This window comes from Thamnophis elegans, chromosome 1 (assembly GCF_009769535.1).
Source record: "Thamnophis elegans isolate rThaEle1 chromosome 1, rThaEle1.pri, whole genome shotgun sequence".
Taxonomy (NCBI): domain Eukaryota; kingdom Metazoa; phylum Chordata; class Lepidosauria; order Squamata; family Colubridae; genus Thamnophis; species Thamnophis elegans.
Window position 1 is genome coordinate 172,297,287 of NC_045541.1, and position 23,462 is coordinate 172,320,748.

Genomic DNA, 23,462 nt, shown 5'->3' on the forward strand with positions numbered 1-23,462 from the left:
CTGTGAGGTGGGTTGGCCAGAGAGAGGGTGATTGGCCCAAAAGCTGACTATCATGGCTAAAGCTGGGCTTGAACAAGGCGGGACTAGAACTCACACTCTCCTGGTTTCTAGACTGGTGTCTTAACCTCTAGACCAGACTGGCTCTCTGTGTTTACTGATTTGCATTGTACAGGCAGTCCTTGACTTACAACCACAAGCGAGCCCAAAATTTCTGTTGTTAAGTGAGACATTTATTAAGTGAGCTTTGCCCCATGTTACGACCTCTCTTGCCACCGTTGTGAAGTGAATTGTTGCAGATGATAAGTTGGTAACCTGGTTGTTGAGGGAATCTGGCTTGCCCCATTGGCTCATCGGAAGGTCACAAAGGGGAAACCCGTTATCTCATGGTAGTCATAAATATGAACCAGTTGCCAAGCAACTGAATCTTGATCACATGATCATGGGGAATGCCGCGAAGGTCGTAACTGTGAAAATCGGTCGTGTGCCCCTTTTTTCAGTGCTGTTGAAACTTTGAACGGTCACTAAATGAACTGTTGTAAGTCGAGAACTATACTATCTGTATTCCTTAATTTACCGTATTTTTCAGAGTATAAGATGCACCTTTCCCCCCCAAAAAAGAGGGTGAAAATCTGGGTGCGTCTTATACACTGAATGCAGCATTTTTTTGCCTCCAGAAACCCCTTTGCAAAAATGGATGTGCAAAGGGTTTGGGAGGCTTGAAAAGTGCTCCTGGGGGCTGGGGAGGGCAAAAATGAGCAAAACCAGGGTTGTTTTTGCCCCCACTCAGCCCCCAGAAGCACTCTACAAGCCTCCCAAAGCCTCTGCATGCCCCACCTTTTTGTTTGCAAAAAATGGGCTGTTTTTTGCTCGTTTTGCCCCCCCCCCAACCCCCAGGAGAACTCTACAAGCCTCCCAAAGCTCTGCATGCCCCCCTCCCCCTTTTTTTTGCAAAAAAGGAAGCATGCAGAGGGTTTGGGAGGCCTGCAGAGTGCAAAAACTTTGTTTTTTAAATTTACCTCTTCAAAATCATGGTGCGTCTTATACTCCGGCGCGTCTTATCGTCCGAAAAATACGGTAGCTAGTGAATTGTAGGGAGCAGCCACGCTAGGAGGCCAAATGAAGGAGATGCTTCAGAGGCTGGGCCGTGGGAGGCATTAAATTGCACTCACTTTTTGCTTGTTCCCCTCTTGCCTGCTTGCCTGCCTGACATAGAATAACTATTCCAGCCCTCTGACCCAGATTGGCACCTCCCTGCCCTCCTCCTCTACTGGATTCCCATTATCTCAAGGCAAGCACTTTGCTCTGATGAGTGACATTGCGGCTGAGTGGGTTGCTATGCCCTGCCTCAATTGGTCCTCTCTTGCTCAAAGGCCTTTCCTGATTTTTGCAAATGCTGGTGGAGCAAAGAACGGCAGCTCAAGTGCTCTGCTGTGTCTGCCAGCGTGTCCCCCCCGCCCCCTTTTGCCTCAATGAAAAGCACAACGTTGCTTCTAGCATGTCACGGGCAGAGCTTTGAACAGCTCACAAGCCAGCAGTGGCCCATGGCCTAGGGACCTCTGCTCTAGTACCTTAATCATTACACCAAATCCTAGGGCAGGGATGGCTAACCTTTTTCTAAGGTGTGGCAAAACGCTGTGCGCGCATGCTATCCCGGGTGTGCCTGCCCACCTGTGCATGCATGAGCGATCCCCCACATGGGGAGTGTGTGTGTGTGGAATTTTTGCCCTCCCCGGGCTCTGGAGGCTTTCCTGAAGCCTGGGAAGAGCGAAAATGGCAGCCTCCAGGGAGACTGGGGTAGGCTGTGTTCACCCACCTTAGGGTTCAGGAAAGCCTCCGGAGCCTGGGGAGGGCGAAAAACATGCCCAACGGGCCAACCGGAAGTTCATTCCCGAACTTCTGGTTGGGCCATTGGGCCTGTTTTTCATCCTCTCTAGGCCCCGGAGGGTTTCCTGAAGTCTGAGGAGGGTGAAAATGGCCTCCCCCGGCCCTCTAGAAGGCTGAAAACCAGCTGGCCAGCACACATACGTGTTCCGGAGCTGAGGGCTGCTGAGGGCTGCCGTGCTGGCAAATATGGCTCCGTGTGCCACCTGTGGCACGTGTGCCATAGCTTCGCCATCACGGTCCTGGGGTTTTCTTAGAATTTACAGGACTAGAACTCATAGCCTCCCAGTTTCTAGCCTCGTGCCTTAACTGCTGGATCCAACTCGCTGTGCAGTATCTCCTTCCAGCATCACATGGAGTTGTGAAAATCTGGGAGCGGGGAGGGGGAAATCATTTTAGTTAAAGCATTCCAGAGAGGGGCTAGCTGGATGGGGGCTACGTCTGCCCTGATTCACCTTTGGCCCTTCCCGTCTGAATCCCTGCAGAGTTGTACAACTTCTGGGCAGAAGTTACGTCGTAATTCCTGATGCACCGACAAGGAGCAGGTTATTTAGGGCTGGGGAAATCATTTTATCCAGATTCAAAGGTGCTTTACTGTTTCCGTGAAGGTCACTCCATCCTAACAATCTAGGGCAGACAGGGGTATTTTACGGACCGCGGGTCACTTCCCACAGGCTCTTCCAATCCAGCCTGTGGCAGTGTCGGTGTCGGCAGAGTTGGCAGGTGGCGGAGTGGTGTCGGCAACACCACAACATCCCACCACAATTTCTCATGTGGCCCATTGAGAATGGAAGGGCCGAGGTGGCACAGTGGTTAAATGCAACACTGCAGGCTACTTCAGCTGACTGCAGTTCTGCAGTTCGGCTGTTCAAATCTCACCGGCTCAGGGTTGACTCAGCCTTCCATCCTTCCGAGGTGGGTAAAATGAGGACCCGGATTGTTGGGGGCAATATGCTGACTCTGTAAACCGCTTAGAGAGGGCTGAAAGCCCTATGAAGCGGTATATAAGTCTAACTGCTATTAATTGCTCAGCCCCGATCTAGGGAGTAAATCACAAATTCTTACTTTTGCAGTCAAGTCTAATGTTCCTATCGAAGTTAAGTATGTAATCATTGCTCTCATGACACGCATGCATTTTGCAACACAGGTAGTCTTTGACTTACAATAGTTTGTTTAGTGACCATTCGACAGCACTGAAAAAAAATGACCATTAGGACCTATGACCGTTTTTCACACTTACGACCACTGCAGCATTCCCCATAGTCACGTGATCAAAATTCAGACACTCGGCAACTGACTCGTATTTATGATGGCTGGGGTTTTGTGATCCCCTTTTGCGACCTTCCTACGAGCAGAGTTAATGGGGAAACCAGAGTCGCTTTACAACCAGGTTACTAACCTAACAAGTGCTGTGATTCACTTAACCACCGTGGCAAGAAAGATCGTAAAATGGGGCAATACTTGCTTTACAAATGTCTCACTTAGCAACAGAAATCTTTTTAAAATGACGGAGGAACTAGGAATTAAAGATGCTTGGAGGGAATTAAAACCAGAGGAAAAATATATACTTTCTATTCAAATATGCATAAATCCGTGGCACGACAAAACCGCGGTCCACTAAAGCGCGCCCGATTAAAGCGCATACCTGACGTCATCAGCAGCGCGACAAATACGACCGCAGAGAAAAAAGGGCGCTTTAGAAAGCGCTTTTAAAGCAAGCCGATTCACATAAAGGTAAGGGTTAGGGTTAGGGTTAGGGTTAGGTTAAGATTTAGGGTTAGGTTTAGGGTTACGTTAAGCGTTAGGGTTAGGTTTAGGGTTAGGTTAAGGGTTAGTATTAGGTTTAGCATTAGGTTAAGGGTTAGGTTTAGGGTTAGGTTAAGGGTTAGGCTTAGGGTTAGGTTTAGGGTTAGGTTTGGGGGGTTTAGGTTTAGATTTACGCGTTAATTTTAAGTTTACCGCTCACAGCGTGCTGTTTTCGTCACGCTGTGATGACGTCACGTACGCGCTTTCGTCGAGCGTGCTTTAGTCTACCGCAGTTTTGTGGTGGAACCCATAAATCATGGTCAAGAATTGACATAACATGGAGTTCACCAGAACTGCAAGAGAATATACAAGAAGTACATGTGGAGTCAAATACCTGGGCCGACCATAACCCAACAAAGGTAAAATGGAAAGGACAAACAAGAAAACCAAGATGGACATTAAAACAGTCAGTATTGGAAGATAAAAGAGTTTGAACAGGAAATGGAGTTCTTCAAAAAGAATAAAAACGGAGAAACGTCCCTGCAAAATGTATGGGATACTGCTAAAGCATATTTCAGGGAATTAGTGATCTCCAATATAGGAAGGAAGAATAAGGAGAAGAAGAAAAGACGAAAGGAATTAGTAGAAGAATATAAAAGACTTGAAGCGGAATTACAGAGAGAACCACAAAAAACAAATGGTAAAAATCAGACGGAACTAGTAAAACATGAATTAAATATTTTAGAGAAAGAGGAACTAGCACAAAAAAATCAAAGCAGCCAAAAGAAAACAAACTATTTGAAAACAGAAATAAGCCCAGGAGATGGTTGGCATTTAGACTCAAAAAAGTGGGGGGGGGGGAAAAACCAATACAAAAGTTACGAGACGAGATGGGTACAATCCGGCATAAAAATGAAGATAAGAAAAAACTAATAAAAGAATTATATGAAAAAACTATATAGCAAAGCAGCAGAAATCTTGACCTCAATTGTGATTGTAAGTCAAGGGCTTTCCATACTCACAGTTCTGTGGCCCAAAGGAAGAAATATAGGGGAATTTTGGGGTCTTGTGTGTGTGTGTGTGTGTGTGGGTGTGTGTGGGTGTGTGTGTAAGGAAACTGTGGGGAAGCATTTTGTATATTTAGCAGGGGGAGGGGAATCTATGGAGCCGTGTTAGTCGTCTGGGTTCCGCGAGGAGGACATGCTCTGCCTTGTAACCACATTAGGAACAAGAGAATAAATCCAGCTAATCAATACCCCGAATGTATTTTCCGCAAAAGTGCATTACGAGCTTTGCAAAACACAGAGACTTTAGCACGGTTGTGTTAAAAGCCCCGTTTCGAATCGTAACGAGTGACAGTCCCAAGGGTTTAGCTGTTCGAAGCCTTTGTAGTTAGGGGGGGGGAAAGCGACATCCAAAAAACGCTTTTTGCGGAACAGGATTCAGTTAGCTGCAAGTGTCGCTTGTCACAGTGGGGAGTCTTGAATAGCGCGGCCCTTCCAGCAAAGCACAAATTATGCCAACTGCCAATTTTTCTCTCTCCTCTCTGGCTCTGGAAAGGTCCCCTGTTCCTTTCTACACCTGGAGAAGATTCAACTTGCAACCATTCATTTGGTCACTGTTCTGAGTGATCCTGTTTTCCCGAAAATATGACTCACCTTGAAAAGAAGCCCTTATTGTTAGGCCTGCAGGCATCTTTTCTTTTGGATCTTTGGCCTGCCACACTTTCTATTATTCTACCATGCATTTTCTATTCTAGGAAAATGAGAGGGGGGGGATTGTAAGGAGTGAGATTCTATGTAGCCATAACAACGTTCTTTCTAGAAATCCAAGGTCATCCTTTGTCTCTGCACCTCTGCACCTGACTGGAATTGGATAGGTGGAACTGCTAGCATGGCAGTGGGAGATTGGACCATGTGATGGACTTGTGGATGTGGGGGCAAGATCTTGAACTTTCAACTAGGTGGGGAAAACCGGGAAGCTTTCAGATTCGGGTTTTCACAGATGTGCCAACATGGCTCTCTTAATAAATCGGAACTTTGAGCAATACTCTGATTTACTTTTGGAGGCTATTTGGAATGCTGACACCTATCGGGTTTTTGAGCACATGTTTTTATCATATGCTAAAATTAAGCCCTACCTGTAAAATTAGCCCTAATTAAGATCCCGCCCACTCTGGGGTGTAGGGGGTGGGGCACACAGGTAAAAATTAAGCTAGGGTGGGGATGGATAGAGCTGCCTTACTTACCAAGCCTCACACACCCCAACACCTGCCTCACCTTGCAGGCCAACTTCTTCTGCAGCCGCTTGCCACCACTTCCGTGTGTCGTCCCTGGCCTCCGTTTTGCCATCAGAGGTTTCCAGAAAGCCCCCTGTAGCCGATAACAGAGCTCCAGAGCTCTTTTATCGGCTACGGATGCCTTCCGGAAAGCCTCTGAAGGTGAAATGGAAGCCAGAGGACATTGCGCAGGTCAATCCAGAGACTGTTTCTCAGCTGCAGAGGGCTTTCTGGAAGGCTCTGACAGCAAAACAGAAGCCAGGATTGAAGTGTGTGAGTGGCGGCAAGGAGCCACAGAAGAAGTGGACCGGCAGAGGGCTCCTGCTGGGAGGGGCTGTTGGTGCTGCCACAACAAGGTGAATCAGTAATTAGACCCCCCTGAAAAGAAGCCATAGCTGTTTTTTCAGGGGTCCAAAGAAAATAAGACTGGGTCTTCTTTTTGAGGAAACACAGTACAACAGCACTGAAAAAAGTGACTTGGATGGGCCTTCAACTTCCAGAATCTCACTTGATTGTGGCTGGGATTTTTGTGAGTTGAAGTCTATTCATTTTCCCTCCACCTCAAGCACAAAGTCCAGAAGTGGTTTCCAAGTGAAGTGAAAACAGAGTGAACTATAGCTTTTTCTTTGATTAGGACAGTCAATTTACTCATCTCCATTAATTCCAAAAATGAAACTTTGAATGAAACCCTTCCTGTGGCGATGTAAGGATGGGGAACTCCTAAGAACGTATATGCAAGAAGGAACGGAGCTGATGTATGTCTGGTGGCCTATCTGTCTTCACATCACGTCTTCTTCCCTCCCCACAAAAACACTGTGCAAAGGGGGTGGGATTCTTACCAAGCAAGCTGTCATTCATCTCCTGGGCCCACACCAGACGGGGGATTCCTTTGAGTGCTGGTGCATCTTCTTTGTCTTCTCCGCTCCCACTGTCAGTCTCCATGGGAAGAAAGTCTCCAGTGACAGAGAGGATGTACCCTTCCTGGTCCATCTTGGCTTCCGCCTCTCCCTCGGTGGGATAGATGGAAGGTTGTGAGCTTGGAACCACAAGCGAGTTGTCGAAGGCAGCTGGCTGCGGCATGTGTATGAACGTTGAGGTGCTGTGGAGTATGAATGGAGTCCTCACCTCAGGCAAATTCAAGGCTGTGGTCTCCTCTCCGTATTTGGCCTCATCTGGAAGGGATTGAGCAGAAGAAAAGAAGACGGTGTGATTGTGAGCAGGAGGTCCTGCAGTGGCACTATTTGGCCAATGGTAGCCACCACTGTCTTCCTCCGAGCTTTCGTGGCGACTTTGCTCTACCGTGGTGGATTCAAGGTGGCCCTCCGTGCTTTGAGTAGCCTGTTCCCAGCTACCTTGTGCCTCAGAAGGATCTAGGACTTCAGTAAACGTGGAACCATCTGGAGGCCCCAGGATTGCTTTGTTTGCTCTGGTGGTCTCCATACTATCTTGGTGGTTGTGGTCCACCAACCAGGTCTCAGTTTTCTCAGGGAGGAATTGAGCTTCCTGCAAATACACATTTCCTGGTGTTGGGGAGATGACGTCTTTTGGGGAGAATGTCACAGCTTCTTCTCCCCTCAGCTCAGACGCTTCTTCTGAATGTTGGCTGCCCTGTTTCAAGACGGTGTCTTTTCCCGCAATGTCGAGGAGGCTCATTGTCTCCTCTTGGTTAACAAAATGCAGAGTTTCTGGCTCCGTTTCTCCTTCAGCATCTTCTGGAAAGTTTTGGTGGCCCTCAAACACAGGTCCTGGAAGTTCTTCGCCAAAGCTCATTGTTTTGAGATGATTTTCTCGGGAGCCGTAATCATACTCTCCACTTGACTCATCAATGTGTGGCTTGTTCCTCCGGTGGTCAGAGGACACAAGGGATTCTGCTGGGGTAACCCCCTGTCCATGGCCAGAAAAGTCACCTTCATGGTCTCCAGCTTGGGTCATCCCTTGAAGATAGTCTCTTCGCATGCTGATCCCCACGGAAGCAAGTTCAGGATCGTATCCTGTAGTCACAGCAACTTTCTGCAGATCAAGTAGAACATTAGCCGAGACAGGGAATGATATGGGAACGTACTCATTGTATACGTCCTTCTCCTGGCTTCTTGGTCCAGAAATGGTCCAATATCCTTGGTTGGTTCTTTCAGCGCTTGTGTCTTCCAAGGAATGAGGTGTTGAGGCAGGAGAAAAGGTGGTTTCCTTGGGGCCTTGATTCTCAAGCAATGACAACCCTGGAAAGGATTAAAACATATGCATATATTAGGAGTGTACGGTGCTTCCAATCTAATTCCCAAAAATGTTTCAGAACATGCAGGGGTGTGAATACAGCATCTGTCACTAACTTTTTAAAGTACCATATTTTTCGGAGTATAAGACACATCAAGATTTTGAAGAGGCAAATTAAAAAAAAAGTTTTTGTACTCTGCAGACCTCCCCATAATGGCCCTTTTTTTCACAAAAACGGGCCCGTTTTTTATCAAAGAAATGGCATGTATAGCTTTTAGGAGGATTATAGAGTACTCCTGGGGGCTGGTGGGGCAAAAATGAGCAAAAAAATTGATTTGATTTTGATTTTATTTGTCTTGTATGCCGCCCACTCTCGAAGGACTCCGGGCGGCTCACAATAGACAAGGGAAAGGGGGAAAACTAGACAAAGACAACACTTTAAAAACAAAACCACAACATTCACAATTTCCGTGGGGCTGGATATTTCACAGGCCCCCCGGCCAGCTGGAGCAGCCAGGACTTGGTGGCTTTGCGGAAGGCCGGGAGGGTAGTAAGGGTCTGGATCTCGACAGGGAGATCATTCCAGAGGGCTGGAGCTGCAACAGAGAAGGCTCTCCCCCGGGGGGTCGCCAGCCGACATTGGCTGGCAGATGGAATCCGGAGGAGACCTAACCTGTGAGATCTAATCGGTCTGAGGGAGGTAATCGGCAGGAGGCGCTCTCTCAGGTACCCAGGGCCTATTCTTTGCTCATTTTTGCTCTCCCCAGATCCCAGGAGCACTCTGGAAGCCTCCTAAAGACTATACACGGCCATTTTGGTGAGGGGGTGGGGTTTTGGGAGGCCAGAAATGCTGTATTCAGTGTCTAAGATGCACCCCGATTTTCACCCTCTTTTTTGAGGGAAAAAGATGCGTCATATACTCCGAAAAATACTGCAGCCCTGTCTTTTCCTGGGATCATATACTCAGGACAGCTTCAAATCTTAGTGTCAGGCCTGGAAGCCATCTAATAAAATGGAACTTTGAGGAACTTCAAGCCTTGGAGTCTTCTTTTGTTGGGGTTTTTACTTGGAACCCTGATATTTAGAACAAGATGCGGCTGCTTTAAAGAGTTACAGACAGATATTGGGTTCATATCCCCACGTACTCCAAAATACAGTTTGAAACAGAAGGTTCCTATCCAGCAAAAGAGACACAGTGAAACTGTTGCAGAAAATCAGGAGACTCGGACTGCGAGATCCACACCTTACGTAGCTCCCCCTCAATTCCTGGCAATAAAAATTTCCCTTAGGGGCAATTTGAGTTTTTGTCTCAACTGCTCCCTTTGACCAGGTTTGTGGTCCACTTGATCTGTCCCTTCGGTAACCTTTTTGGTTTTCTTTCTCCTGGCCCCACCTGATGGGACCGTTTGTTCTTTCTAACCAATATCTGATTCAACCTTTTGTCTCCCTGGGTCTCCTACTTCTTCAGTGTCAACCATTTCATGTCAAAGATACACAGGTGGAGGGCATTGATGTCAGAGACTCTCTCTTTTCTTTTTTGTAAAACAAAAACAAAAAAAACCACTTAAACACGTCAACAAAGACAAACACGCAAGTTAAAACAACACAGGAACTAAATATTTCGTCGAGACTTTTCTTTTCTTTATCTTTTTTCTTTTCCCTCCTTGAGGCTTGTTACCCATCCTGGTAACTGACTATATCTCAGGGTTTTTTCTAAGAGTGTTGTATCCTGTCCACCCAGGACTACACACCTTACAACATTTTTCTTCTTCTTCTTTGTTCTGGGGTGCTCAGTATCTTCTCTTTTCTACTTTTTGGATCTCCCAGCAAGCGCTGGCCTATTTTTAAAGATCCAAAGTTTTCTATAACTATCTTTAGATCTCCCAGCAAGCGCTGGCATATTTTTAAAGATCAAGATGTATAGAGTAACATGTATTGAAGAGGCGTTTGAGGAATGCTTCCTTCACCACCCATGTTCTAGGACACTTGCTACTGACCTGAGGCCCCGGAGAATCACGGTCACCAACAGGAACTGCAGTGACTTAACCACCCACACAATTGTAGAGCCTCATTAGCAGTGACATGCGGTAAGGTTTATGGCTGGTGAGGCACTGACACAGTGGTGGGTTTCAATTTTTTTTTAGACTTGTGGACTTCAACTCCCAGAATTCCACAGCCAGGCATGCTCAGTTCCGATTTAAAGTGACAGCATTTGTTTTTCTCCTTTGCGAAAAAGTTTCCTTCATTCTTTTTCTTCTCCCTCCCCCTCCTTCCTCTCTCCCTCCCTCCCCCCTCTTTCAAACAGACACACGCACACAGAGAAGTTGGATTGGACTATCTCTCCTACCCCCTTCCCTCTCACACTCATTCTCTGTCAAACAAACACAAACACAGAAGTTGGATTGGATATATTTTCCAATGGCTTGAATCAGTGAAGCTGGGCTTATATAGTTTTATCCAGATGTGTGTGTGTGTGTGTGTGTGTGTGTGTGTGTGTTTGAAAAGGCAATGTGGCTCTGCCTGCAATCAAACCACACTTGGGGAGGGATCTACAGTTGACGATGAAGTTTGAATTCCTCCCCCTCCCTCCGACCCACACGTACCTTTTCCAGCTGAGCCGAGGTGGCGCAGTGGTGAAATGCAGCACTGCAGGCTACTTCAGCTGACTGCAGTTCTGCAGTTCAGCTGTTCAAATCTCACCGGCTCAGGGTTGACTCAGCCTTCCATCTTTCCGAGGTGGGTAAAATGAGGACCCGGATTGTTGTTGGGGGCAATATGCTGACTCTGTAAACCGCTTAGAGAGGGCTGAAAGCCCTATGAAGCGGTATATAAGTCTAACTGCTATTGCTATTGCTATTGTTTCAGAGAGGATTTCAACTCTGCTCTTACTGTCATCATGAAAAGAAAAAAAATGTAAAAGGAAAAATGCAAGAGCTGAGGTCAGGCTGAGCTAGTTGCTGCCAGAGTCACAGTGGATGACTCTGCTTAACTGTTTTAAAAAGCCTCTAAAAAAGCACCCTCTACTGGAGGAGGCAGGAGAACGATGTGCCTCCCCTACGTCAGGAATTTTTAGGCTTTTAACCCTTTCTTAACTCTGCTCGGGTGATCATAAAACGCCTAAAGTCAGACTAAATGAGGCACGTCATTCTCCTGCCTCTTCCTGTAGAGGGTGCTTTTTAGAGGCTTTTTTAAACAGTTAAGCAGAGTCATCCACAGTGACTCTGGCAGCAACTAGCTCAACCTGACCTCAGCTCTTGCCTTTTTCCTTTTACATTTTTTTTCTTTTCATGATGACAGTGGTGAGTCTCTGCCTCCCCTGCCTCCCCTGACTGCACGTCCCTGCTCATTAGGATACGCTGGTTCCGTTAGGAAGGAATGCTATCCCGGGCTCATGGGGGTGATTGGGCCCCCTCTTCCACTCTCAACCGAGTGGGTCTACAATTTCCACAATACTTGCCTGCAGGTGTCTTCTTATTTCAGCCGGCGTTATTTATGAGCTTGTCTTGATCTCGCGGTAATTCTTGGATCAGTCGGTGTCCACCAAGTGCCCAGGGGGGTCGTGAGTCTCCTTCCAGAGAAACTCTCTGTTGGCGCCTGAAGGTAGGACTAGACGGCCTCAATTGGGCACTGGTCGGTCCATGCCGTCCTCAGCGAAATATCGCTCCTCAATCTCCTGGCTGAGCCTCACCATAAATGTTGCAGAAAAATCAGGAGAATCGGACCGCGAGATCAAGAAAAGCTTTATTTGGCCAAATAGTTCAGATAGAGATTGCAATTTCTAACATCTGAACAGCGTTCTAGTCACAACACACATTCTTATAGTATGTTCAAAGCATCAAAAACACGGAAATATGTTAGCTCATTTCTATTGGTTAAGCAGATTATATTGCGCTGCCCTTTCATGTCTAGGCTGCAGTTGGCATGCAGGAAGTACTAGTTTCATACTGACTTGTATGGTTAAGCTCTATGTCTGACTCCCAAGCAAGTAGGCAACTGACTTGGCCTACTTACAGCAGGTGTTGTGGTTTGACATTTGAATTTCCTGAGTTCAAGCTTCCTATTCTTCTTCAAGACTCAGTAAATGTTATAGTTAGCCTAGCAAGGAGGAGCTAAGCTCAATTCAAAGACGTTATTAATTTTATACTTTTTCTTTAAGTATATTTTGAACTGTTTTTGTTAGACTTATACCTTGTATTGGTTCTGGGAAGTCAGGGGGGGGGAAAGGTTGGGGGGCTTGGGGGGAGGGGGGGAGGGAGCGGAGTTTACTAAGTTGGAGGAGGGGTGTTGGATTTTAAGTTATTATGATTGTACATGTATACTGCTAATTTTTTCTTTTTTATGTATATTGAAATGGAATTATAAATACCATCAACACAAAAGGGAGCTTGCTCAGAAGCTGAAATACACCAAGTGAATTAGAGGAAGAGTGGGAAGCAGAGGAGAGAAGAAAGATAGGAAGAGAGGGACAGGAGAGAGGGTGAGGGGCAGAGGTGGGTTCCTACCAGTTCGCACCTATTCGGTAGAACCGGTTCGTCAAATCTACTGAATCGGTTAGAAGAGGTTCCACCAGTGGACCCGGAAAGCAGGCCACACCTACAGAAGAGGTTCCAAAATTTTTTGAAACCCACCACTGGCAAGGATCTTGTAACTTGACAGCTTTAAGACTTGCATGCTTCAATGCCAGAGTTTCTGAATAGCTACTTGGACCGATCTAAGTACTAATTCATAATTTCATATCCGGTCACATGGGTGGCAAGCCACTCCCACAAAGGAGGCCACACCCACAGAGTAGGTTCCAACAATTTTTGAAACCCACCACTGGTGAGGGGGGAAGATGAGGTGTATAAGGAGGAGTGGTAAGGGGAGAGAGGAGAAGGAGAAAGGAAGGGGAAGTAGAGTAGAAGATGATGGCGGGAAGAAAGGATGTAGAAAGGGGGAGGAGAGAGGGGAAAGAAAGTGTCGGATAAGGTATAAATATGGTGTATGGAGAGCAGAAGAGCCAATAACTGATTTTTTTTTTCCCTTTGGTAGTTGATGGTAAGTTGAATTGATGTAATTACTTAATAATACAACATGACATTGACTATGTAATAATATACATGTGATTATATGCTATGAAAATGGAAAATAAAAAATTTTTCTATGAAAAAGACTCAGTAAATGTATAACAATATAGAAGGGATAGATGGGGCCCTCAGAAGATCTTCTAGTCTGACCCCGTTTCATGTTCACTCTTATGTCCAAATCTCGCTTTATGTCCTGCCTTAAAACTTCATTTTAATGTACAGGTAATCCTCGTTTAGCGACCATAATTGGGACTAGCAACCTGGCCATTAAACAAAATGGCTGCTAAATGAAACTGCCACTGTGCTTACGATCTTATTTCAGTCTCGCTATGCTCTGTAAACTTCCAAAGATTGTAAATGGGAGGATTGGTCATAAAGTTACATTGTCATCACCATCATAATTGTCAATGGTCACTAAATGAGATAGTTGCCAAACGAGGACTACTGGTACAGTAATGGTGAGGGAATATCTCTAGCTTGTGGGGCCCGGTGGCCTAGCGGTTAAGACACTGTGTGGTTGGAAGGTTGTTAGTTCAAGACCCAAATACCGCATGAGGGAGCAAGCTTTCATTATTTTTCCCTGCTGCTGCTAACCTAGCAGTTTAAAGGCATGTAAATGCAAGTAGATAAATAGGTACCATTTCAGAAAGTTAACAGTGTTCTGTGCACCTGTTGGTCACATGACCACAGAAGCATCTTCGGACAACACTGATTCTTCTGCTGTGAATTGGAGATGAACAAACACACACACACACACACACACACACACTGACACAACTGGGCAAGGGAAACCTTTTATCTTTTTATCGCTAACTTAGAAAGGTCCATTAAACTGAAGAGAAGGGCACCATGGTATTTTCATCATATAACGGTGCTATCATCATGCAAATAAAATATACCATATAGAAATTTAGTCCATGGTGTGCAAAGTTCATTGCTGGCCCAGGAATTCTGGGGGCTGAAGTCCACAAGTCATAAATTTGCCATAGCTACCCACTATGATTTTGATGAACTTGACTTGAAATCTGTTAAACCAAGATTTCAGTCTCTATGCCACCTTCTATTAAAGTTTCTCCCCTTCCCCTCTTGCTCGCTCCCCCATGGCCAGCCCATCTGTCTGGGTGTTAATAAGCCCAGGGAATTGGCACCTCTCCATCTGGGCCTCCGAAAGTGCCTGCGTGGAAGGGCTGCATCATAGGCATTTGGCAACGGTTACAATGCCAAGGAGCATGTGGGAATGGTTTCTGTGGCAACTGCCTCCTTATTAGATGCATCGCCTTGCAACTATGGTCCTTTGAGCTAATGGGGTTGAGCAGGGGGATTTCTAAATTTCTAAGGTTCTTAATCTCCCTGGGAGGGTTTGGGGCTGGGGTTAAGAGTGGGGGGAGAGAAGGAGGGCTAGGATAAGCAGAGCAAGATGAAGAGTCTGTAGGAACACCCTTGAATGTTGTGGAGTTTGTAGGGACGTGTGTATGTGTGTGAGAGAGGGAGAGAGAGAGGGAGAGAGAGAGAGAGAGAGAGAGAGAGAGAGAGAGTACAGCAGAAAGGGGGGGGCAGATTCTATAGCAAGAATTAGCTTTCAGTATTTACATATCTTCCTATTAATTGCTCTCTACTTTCTTCTCTGTACCTGTCTATGTCTATGTCTATGATAGGTTTGCCTAGCTCTTTACTTCTCTATGGTTGTCTATCTCGCATGCTTTCCTTTTCTTTCCTTTCCTTTTTCTCTTTCCTTTCCTTTTCCTCTTCCCTACATTCTTACTCCCTCCCTTTCTTCCTCCTTCCCTCCCTTTCCCTTCCCTTCTCCTCTTTCTCTTCTCTTCTCTTTCCTTCCTTTCCTTTTTCTCTTTCCTTTACTTTTCCTCTCCCCTACATTCTTACTACCTCCCTTTCTTCCCCCTTCCTTCCCTTTCCTTTTCCTTCCCTTCTCATATTTCTCTTCTCTTCCCTTTCTTCTTTTTTTCTCTTTTCTTTTCCTCTCTCCTATATTCTTACTACCTCCCTTTCTTCCCCCTTCCTTCCCTTTCCTTTCCCTTCCCTTCTCATATTTCTCTTCTCTTCCCTTTCTTCCTTTTTTCTCTTTTCTTTTCCTCTCCCCTACATTCTTACTACCTCCCTCCCTCCCTTTTTCCCCCTTTCCTTTCCCTTCTCCTCCTTCTCTTCTCTTCTCTTCCCTTCCTTTTTCTCTTTTCTTTTCCTCTCCCCTATATACTTACTACCTCCCTCCTTTTCTTCCCCCTTTCCTTCTCCTCCTCCTCTTCTCTTCCCTTCCTTTCTTTTTTCTCTTTTCTTTTCCTCTCCCCTACTTCCTTCCTTCCTTCCTCTCACTTTTCCTCCCTTCCTCTCCCTCCCATGAAAATGCATTCCCCTCAGTCGAGAATATCTAGTCAGTTTCAGCACATGCCTTTTGTTTAAAATTCAGAAAGATCTGGTCAAGACTCAGCTGTTTACAAGACAAAAGAGGCTGACTATTTTTTTTGGGGGGGGGAAACGGGACAGTATTACTGGATGGGTCTTTTGTTAAGAGGAGCTCATGTCAGAGCCCAGCGAGGGGGGCTTTTTTCTACCGAAGGATCGTGACTCTGAAATGCCTTCCAAATGTGCCAGATTATCAAAGCTGTGTCTTTTTATACACCAGCATGAAAAGCATCTCTGTGCATTATCACTGGCTTCTCCTCAGTTCCAGCCAGCAAAAAAAAAATTGTCTTTATCCTTTCAATTTGGGGATTTATACTTTATTATTTCATATTGTTCGTGGCACCTGATCCCTGTACACTATCTTTTCCAAGTTTTTATTTTTATTTTTTTAGCAAATATATCAAATCAATGCGTGAACAGTGTGGCATCTGGGTGTCATACATTCTAATACAAATAAAACGAATAGAGTTAATCATAATTATTACATTCAATCAACTTATGTTTTTCTAATAATGATACACATTTATATTAGTTTGGAATCTGTCATTATTCAATTGTTCCATGTTTCCTCTTATTATGATTATGATTGTAATTGTGATTACTTATTACTTATTATGTATTACGTAATACGTATTACGTATTACGTATTACGTATTACGTATTACTTATTACTTATTACTTATTACTTATTACTTATTACTACTTTTATTTTATTATATCAAGATTTATACACTAATATCCCCCCTTATTTCTATCACTTATTCTAGCTTTCACTCTTTGTTAAAAGACTTTACACTGTACACTATTTTGAGTGCCCACCAGAATGAGGGATGAAGCCTAAACAAGCATAAATACATCACTTTTTCCAGGGGCCATAAGAATGCAAAAGAATATAGCCAGGTTAATTAAATAAAAAAAAAACAATAATGACTCCATCTGGTTCTTTTTCCAAAATGCCCACAACAGGGCATGATGGTCTGCCCCAAGTTCAGATAGACTTCTCCTGACTGGGACGGCTCACAATATTTGGACATTCATACTGTCAGTGTTTATTTTAAAAAAAATAACAAGGAAATTTCCCCAAGGACACTATGAATAGGATCAAGAGAACTCAAAGATTTGCAGAGATGTAAATACCTTAGGTCAAACCACCTCTAGGTTTGTAACAGATAAAATCTTGGTTTAAAATCATTCATTTAATGACCATTCAAAGTTACAATGGCACTGAAAAAGGTGACACATCAGTTTTTACACACTTACGACCGTTACAGCATCTCTGTGGCCACATGATCAAAATTTGGATGCTTGGCAACTGACTCATATTTATGACGGTTGTCCTGGGGTCATGCGGTTATCTTTTAAAACCTTCTAACAAGCAAAGTCAATGGGGAAGCCAGATTCACTTAATAACTGTGTTACTAATTTAACAACTGCAGCGATTCACTTAACAACTATGACAGGAAACGTCGTAAAATGGAGCAATTCTCACAACAACCGTCTCAACAACAGAAGTTTTGGGCTGAATTGTGGTTGTAAGTCAAGGACTACCTGTAGAGGAGGAAGTCTTAATTGGACAGGACTGCTGATCTATCTATCTATCTATCTATCTATCTATCTATCTATCTATCTATCTATCTATCTATCTATCTATCTATCTATCATCTATCTATCTATCTATCTATCTATCTATCTATCTATCATCATCATTATCTATCTATCTATCCATCCATCCTGTCTGTCTGTCTATGTATCTCTCTGTCTCTGTCTGACTGTCTCTATTTATCTATCTACCCATCTATCTTCTATCTACTTATCTCTCTCTCTCTCTCTCTCTCATATCTATCTATCTATCTATCTATCTATCTATCTATCTATCTATCTATCTATCACTATCTATCTCTATCTCTATCTCTATCTCTATCTCTATCTCTATCTCTATCTCTATCTCTATCTCTATCTCTATCTCTATCTCTATCTCTATCTCTGTCTATCTAATCTCTCTCTCTCTATCTCTACAATCTGCCTGCCTGCCTGCCTATATATCTATATATCTATATATCTATATATCTATATATCTATATATCTATATATCTATATATCTATATATCTATATATCTATATATCTATATATCTATATATCTATATATCTATATATCTATATATCTATATATCTATATATCTATATATCTATATATGCCAGTTCTGCAACCCAGGCCAAAATACCACTATCTTACCACTGTCATAAGTCCCCTTTCTAAGGTAGGTCATAATTTCAAATACTTGCTAAGTGACCGATCCTAAGTGGAGAGCTACATGTATACCAAAGCAGGTTAACTTTCCAGAATTCAGTTCTTTCTACCCTGATTTCTGGTCCTTTTCTCCCTCCCTTCCCCATGCCAGCTCTGGCAGCTGCCACCCTACAGCTCAGCGTTGTACCAGATGCTTATTCTTAATTTGAGCATCGGCAACGATTCACCCAACCCCCTATGCAGCCGTAAGTGTCAAAATTACGCACACTTGCAAAATAACTCTGTCTTCAGAGACCGCTGCTCTCTCTCCCCTCCCTCTCTTAATTGGTGCTAACACTTTTCAGCCGAAATTATGCCTGAGTGCATTACATCAGGTTGCAAACATGTGCTAATTGGCACCAATGGCTACTGAAAGCTCTTTCAGGAGGCAGAGTTTAAAAGCTGCACAGGAAACTGTGATTTTTGGCAGGAGAAGGAACGAGAATTTTAAAAAATCCACACAAAATCAGCAACCCAAAGGCGAAGTGGGTCTGAAATGGGAGGGCTAAGAGAATTCCATCTGATCCCTCAAACATAAACACGTGGATCTTCCTAATATATATATATATATATATATGTAGGTCTCTAGTTGTTCGGGTTTTCTCCCGCGTAGAATTGGAGATGTCTTGGCGACGTTTCGACGAAGTCACATTCGTCATCTTCAGGCTGCTGCTGACTACTTCAGGTTTGGTGTTTCCAGGAGTCAACACCAAACCTGAAGTAGTCAGCAGCAGCCTGAAGATGACGAATGTGACTTCGTCGAAACGTCGCCAAGACATCTCCAATTCTACGCGGGAGAAAACCCGAACAACTAGAGACCTACATACTAACACCCGCGAAAACCTCAGAAAACATATTTATATATATATATATATATATATATATATATATATATATATATATATATATATATATATATATATATATATATATATATATATATATCCCACAATATATATTATAGATGATATTCATTATATTAATGGAGTTAATAGGAGTGATTCTGGGTAGCTTGATATAGGAAATAGGACAGAAACCTATTGTTCTCACCAACGCTTCCTCAGCTACATGAAGCCAAGTCCTCGTCCCGATAAACCCCTTTTATTTAATTTCCAGTGAATTCCTCTCCAGCAAAGTCTTTCCTCTCCCACAATCTTTCAAGATAGTTCACAACTACCGATCTTTATCAGGCTTGGAGAGTGGTCAGGCCGATATCTTTCAGACGCCGCAATACTTGGCAAGAATGCAGGAATGAACTAAGTGTCTCCTGCAAACTCCACTCCCCTTTCGCTCCCCTTTTATTCTCTCTGGGAGGGGCCATTCATTGTCCACCTGCACCTTTACTCCCGAGTCAGACCCTGTTCCTACATGTTCCCTTCGTCTGGCAAATCTGAGAATACGCACACTGGGAACAGGCTCCTGATGTTCGTCTGCCTCACTGATGTCTGACTCTGAAGGCAGCTGATTACTGGCATACGACCCTGGCCCCCTCTCTGCCTCCGATACAGAACCCTCATCATAGCCTTCCCCAGACTCCAGGACTGGCCCAGGTTCCTCCCCCACCTCCTCACTCTCTGCATCTGCTGCCAGATCCGCTAGCTGCTGGCGGGCCACACCTATTTCCTATATCAAGCTACCCAGAATCGCTCGATAGTGAGCTGGGCGGCATATAAATTTAATAAATAAATATCAATAGCACTTAGCCCTCTCTCAAAGGTGGTTTTTCAAAAGGCAACCGGACCATCTTTCCCTGAGGAAGAAGAAGCCATTTCACTTCTGGTCCAAGAAGCTTCATCAGTTCATGGATGAGAAGCGAAACATCTTCTTCTTGCATCTTTGAGACAATCATGGCATGGATGACTGAGAATCTCCACAGACACTTAAGACTTATATATCGCTTCACAGCACTATCTAAGCAGCTTTCAGAGTGAGCATATTGCCCCCCCCCGCCAACAATCTGGGTCCTTATTTTACCGACCTTGGAAGGATGGATGGCGGAGTCAACCTTGAGCTGGTCAGGATCGAACTCCTGACAGTGGGTAGAGTCAGCCTGCAATACTTCATTCTAACCACTGTACCACCACAGTTCATGTTAAATCAGGGGTGTCAAACTCAATTACACTGAGGGCCGCATCAGGGCTGTGGTTGACCTCGGTGGGCCAGGCGGGCATGGCTGACTGGGTGGGTGTGGCCAGCTTGACGCCACTCCCAAAACTGCTGCCATGTTTCTTCTTTGCACTGGGCAGACCAGGCCAAAGTGATGTGGGCTCGGAATGACCCTAACATTTTCCAGGATGGCCCCATGGGCCGGATCTGATCATATGGCAGGCGTTGTGTTAGACACCCCTGTGTTAAATGTTAAGGCTGCACAAGTGAAAGAAGAGATTGCTTGAAAATCTTCTTGACAACCCCGTGAGGTAGAGCAGGCAAAGGATAACATTTGCATAGCGCTTTAGGGCCAAATGGTGGTTTGAACCCAATCAAATCAGGAAAGCAGTGATTATTTCAGAGGGGGCGCTGGGACATGGATGGTATTCACTTAGAGCTGAGGTGGCACAGTGGTTAGGGTGCAGTACTGCAGGCCACTTCAGCTGACTGTTATCTGCAGTTCAGCTGTTCAAATCTCACCGGCTCAAGGTTGACTCAGCCTTCCATCCTTCCGAGGTGGGTGAAATGAGGACCCAGACTGTTGGGGGCGATATGCTGACTCTGTAAACTGCTTAGAGAGGGCTGAAAGCCCTATGAAGCGGTATATAAGTCTAACTGCTATTGCTATTGCTATTACCTTCCCTACCAGTTTGCAAATGTGAATGTGTGAATCCGTGCATGCGCTCCGGCTTCCACGCATGCATCTTGGCTTAAAAAAGTGCCTAAATAGAATGCCATAGAGCAGTGATGAAGGACCTTTTTGTTGTTGGCTACCAAAAATGCGAGGGTACGTGTACAATAGCACGTGTGCGCATACACCAACATCCCATAATGCAATTCACACCCCCACATGTGCATGTGTTCACACACACCCCACGCTCCCCCTCACGTGGCACACTGCTCGCCTCCAAGCTGAGCTTGGTATTTCCTCCCGGGGGAGCAGGTTAGGCTGTTTTCGCCCTCCCCAGGCTCCAGGAAAGCCTCCGGAGCCTGGAGAGGGCAAAAAATGGGCCCAACGGCCAACCGGAAGTTTGGAAATGATCCGTTTCTGGCTTCTGGGTGGCTAGGGGAGGCAGTTTCTGCCCTCCCCAGGCTCCAGGAAAGCCTCCGGAAGGCTGAAAATCACGTTTTACCCCAGAGCAGAGTTAATATTCTGCCGGTTCGGACCGGTTCACCCAAACCACCCATTCTGGCTCTATGGCCGTGATGGCGAACCTATAGCACGTGTTCCACAGGTGGCCATATCTGCTGGCACATGAGCTGTCAGCTCCAGCGCGTGCCAGTTGAATTTCCGCTACGGGTTTGGGCAAACCGGTCCGAACCGGCAGAATACCAACTCTGCTCTGGGGTAAAAGTCTGAACACAGCTCTCCTAGATTGCGTGAGAGTTTTCCGCAACAGAGACTGATGTAAGTAATTCATTAACATATGGCGAGTGAGTCAATTCTTCCACACCTACTCCAGGGCTCCCCTGTGTGATCTCTTAACTTTAGCAATGAATGTATGTGAAAATTGTAATAAAGAACGGAAAATTCTGCTCCTTTTTATTCCCTCTCTTTATAAATTAAATTTAGTGGCTACAGGCAATGCACCGAAGAAGTAAACAAGCTGCCCTTCCCTTCTCTGGAGATGAGGGAGGACATAAAACTGAAGCGCAGCGTTGGCTCGAAACACCCACAGGTAGTCCTCAACCTGCGGCCACAACAGAGCCCACAATTTATGTCGTTAAGCGAGAAATTTGCTACGTGAGTTTGCTCCATTTTGCCACCTTTCTTGCCACGTTTGTTAAGTGAATCACTGCAGTTCTTCAATTAGTAGCATTGGTTGTTAAATGAATCTGGCTTCCCCGTTAACTTTGTCTGTCAGAAGGTCGCAAAAGGGGATCATGTGACTCTGGGACACTGCAACCGTCATAAATGTGAGTCAGTTGACAGTCACTAAATGAACTGCTGTAAACTGAGGACTACTTGCACTTATCCGATATACTGTGCCCCTTTTGTGGCTACAACCAGTATTATAGGTAGTCCTTGATTTATAGCCCATTCATTTAGTGACCATTTGAAGTTACAATGGCACTGAAAACAAAGGATTGATGACCAGTCCTCACACTCAAATGATCTTACAGGAGAACCAGAGTCACGTGATTGAGATTCGGGCCCTCAGCACGCAGCTCACACTTACAATCACACTTACAGCATCCTGCAATCATGGGTGGCCACCAGGACCATACCAGTGGTGGGATTCAATTTTTTTTACTACTGGTTCTGTGGGCGTGATGTGGCTTGGTGGGCATGGCTTGGTGGGCGTGGCAGGGGAAGGGTACTGTGAAATCACCATTCCAGTGGTGAAATCTATTTTTTTTACTACCGGTTGTGTGGGCGTGGCTTGGTGGGCGTGGCTTGGTGGGGTCTTGGGCCCTTGTGGTCATGTCACTGGGGGATCAAAAGACAGAAACTCACTTTAACGACGTCCTGCTGGAGCAGGGTTGGACTAGATGACCGCCAGATCCCCTTCTAGCCTTGGATTATCCTGTGAAGCTGGGCCTAGTGCCACGTTTGTAGTCCTTCCTTCCTCTCCTTTTTTCCCTCCCTCCCTCCCTTCTTTTTCTTTTTCTTTCTTTCTCCCATCTTTCTTTCTCTCTCTGTCTCTGTTTCTCTCTGTCTCTCTCTCCTTTCCTTCTTTCTTTCTTTCTTTCTTTCTCAACAGCCCCAAACCCCTGTTTTTGGCCTAGCAGGCCTCAGGGAAGCCTGCTGGGAGCAAAAACAGAGCCCTTAACCCCCCATTTTTGGCTGTGTGGTGTGAAATCGGCGGAACGTTTTTAAAAACTTTTTTTTAGTATTTTTTACTATTGGTTCGGGCGAACTGGCCCGAACCGGTAGCATTTCACCCCTGCCCTATTCCCTCCCCATCCTACTAACCTGCTTTCCAGCTCTATTCTCCTGTGTAGGGCAACAGAAGAAGACCCAGCTGATCAGCTGGGACTCAGGAGGCAGAGAATAGAGGGGGCGAGGCCAGCCAGAGGTGGTATTTGCCGGTTCTCCGAACTACTCAAAATTTCTGCTACCGGTTCGCTAGTACCGGTCAGAACTGAATGAATACCACCTTTAGACCACACTGATTGTTTCTATATGAGAGACAAATTCCTCGCATGCCTAATCACACTCGGTCAGACAAAGTATTCAGTTCGGTTCGGTTCACCATTTTTGACCTCTTCAACGGGCTACTGACAGGCAAAGTCAATGGGGAAGCTAGCCAGGTAGGTCGTAAGTCGTGATCATGCAATGACCATGGCAAAAAAGTTCATAAAATGAGGTTCAGTTACATGATGCCTCGCTTAACAACCACACCGCTTAATGATGAATATTCCGGTCCCAATTGTGAGTATAAATAGAGGACTTCCTGTCGCGTACCAATTCTGGTTACTGTA

General features: G+C 45.2%; 1 protein-coding gene across 1 annotated transcript in view; it reads right to left on the reverse strand.

Annotated features, from left to right (window-relative positions):
* NCAN (neurocan) overlaps positions 1-23,462 on the reverse strand; it is an 87,601-nt gene that overhangs the window by 26,579 nt on the left and 37,560 nt on the right. Inside the window, exon 7 of the mRNA XM_032214327.1 lies at positions 6,745-8,121. Coding sequence (XP_032070218.1) covers positions 6,745-8,121 — 1,377 coding nt within the window. The remainder of the gene's footprint in view (positions 1-6,744; positions 8,122-23,462) is intronic.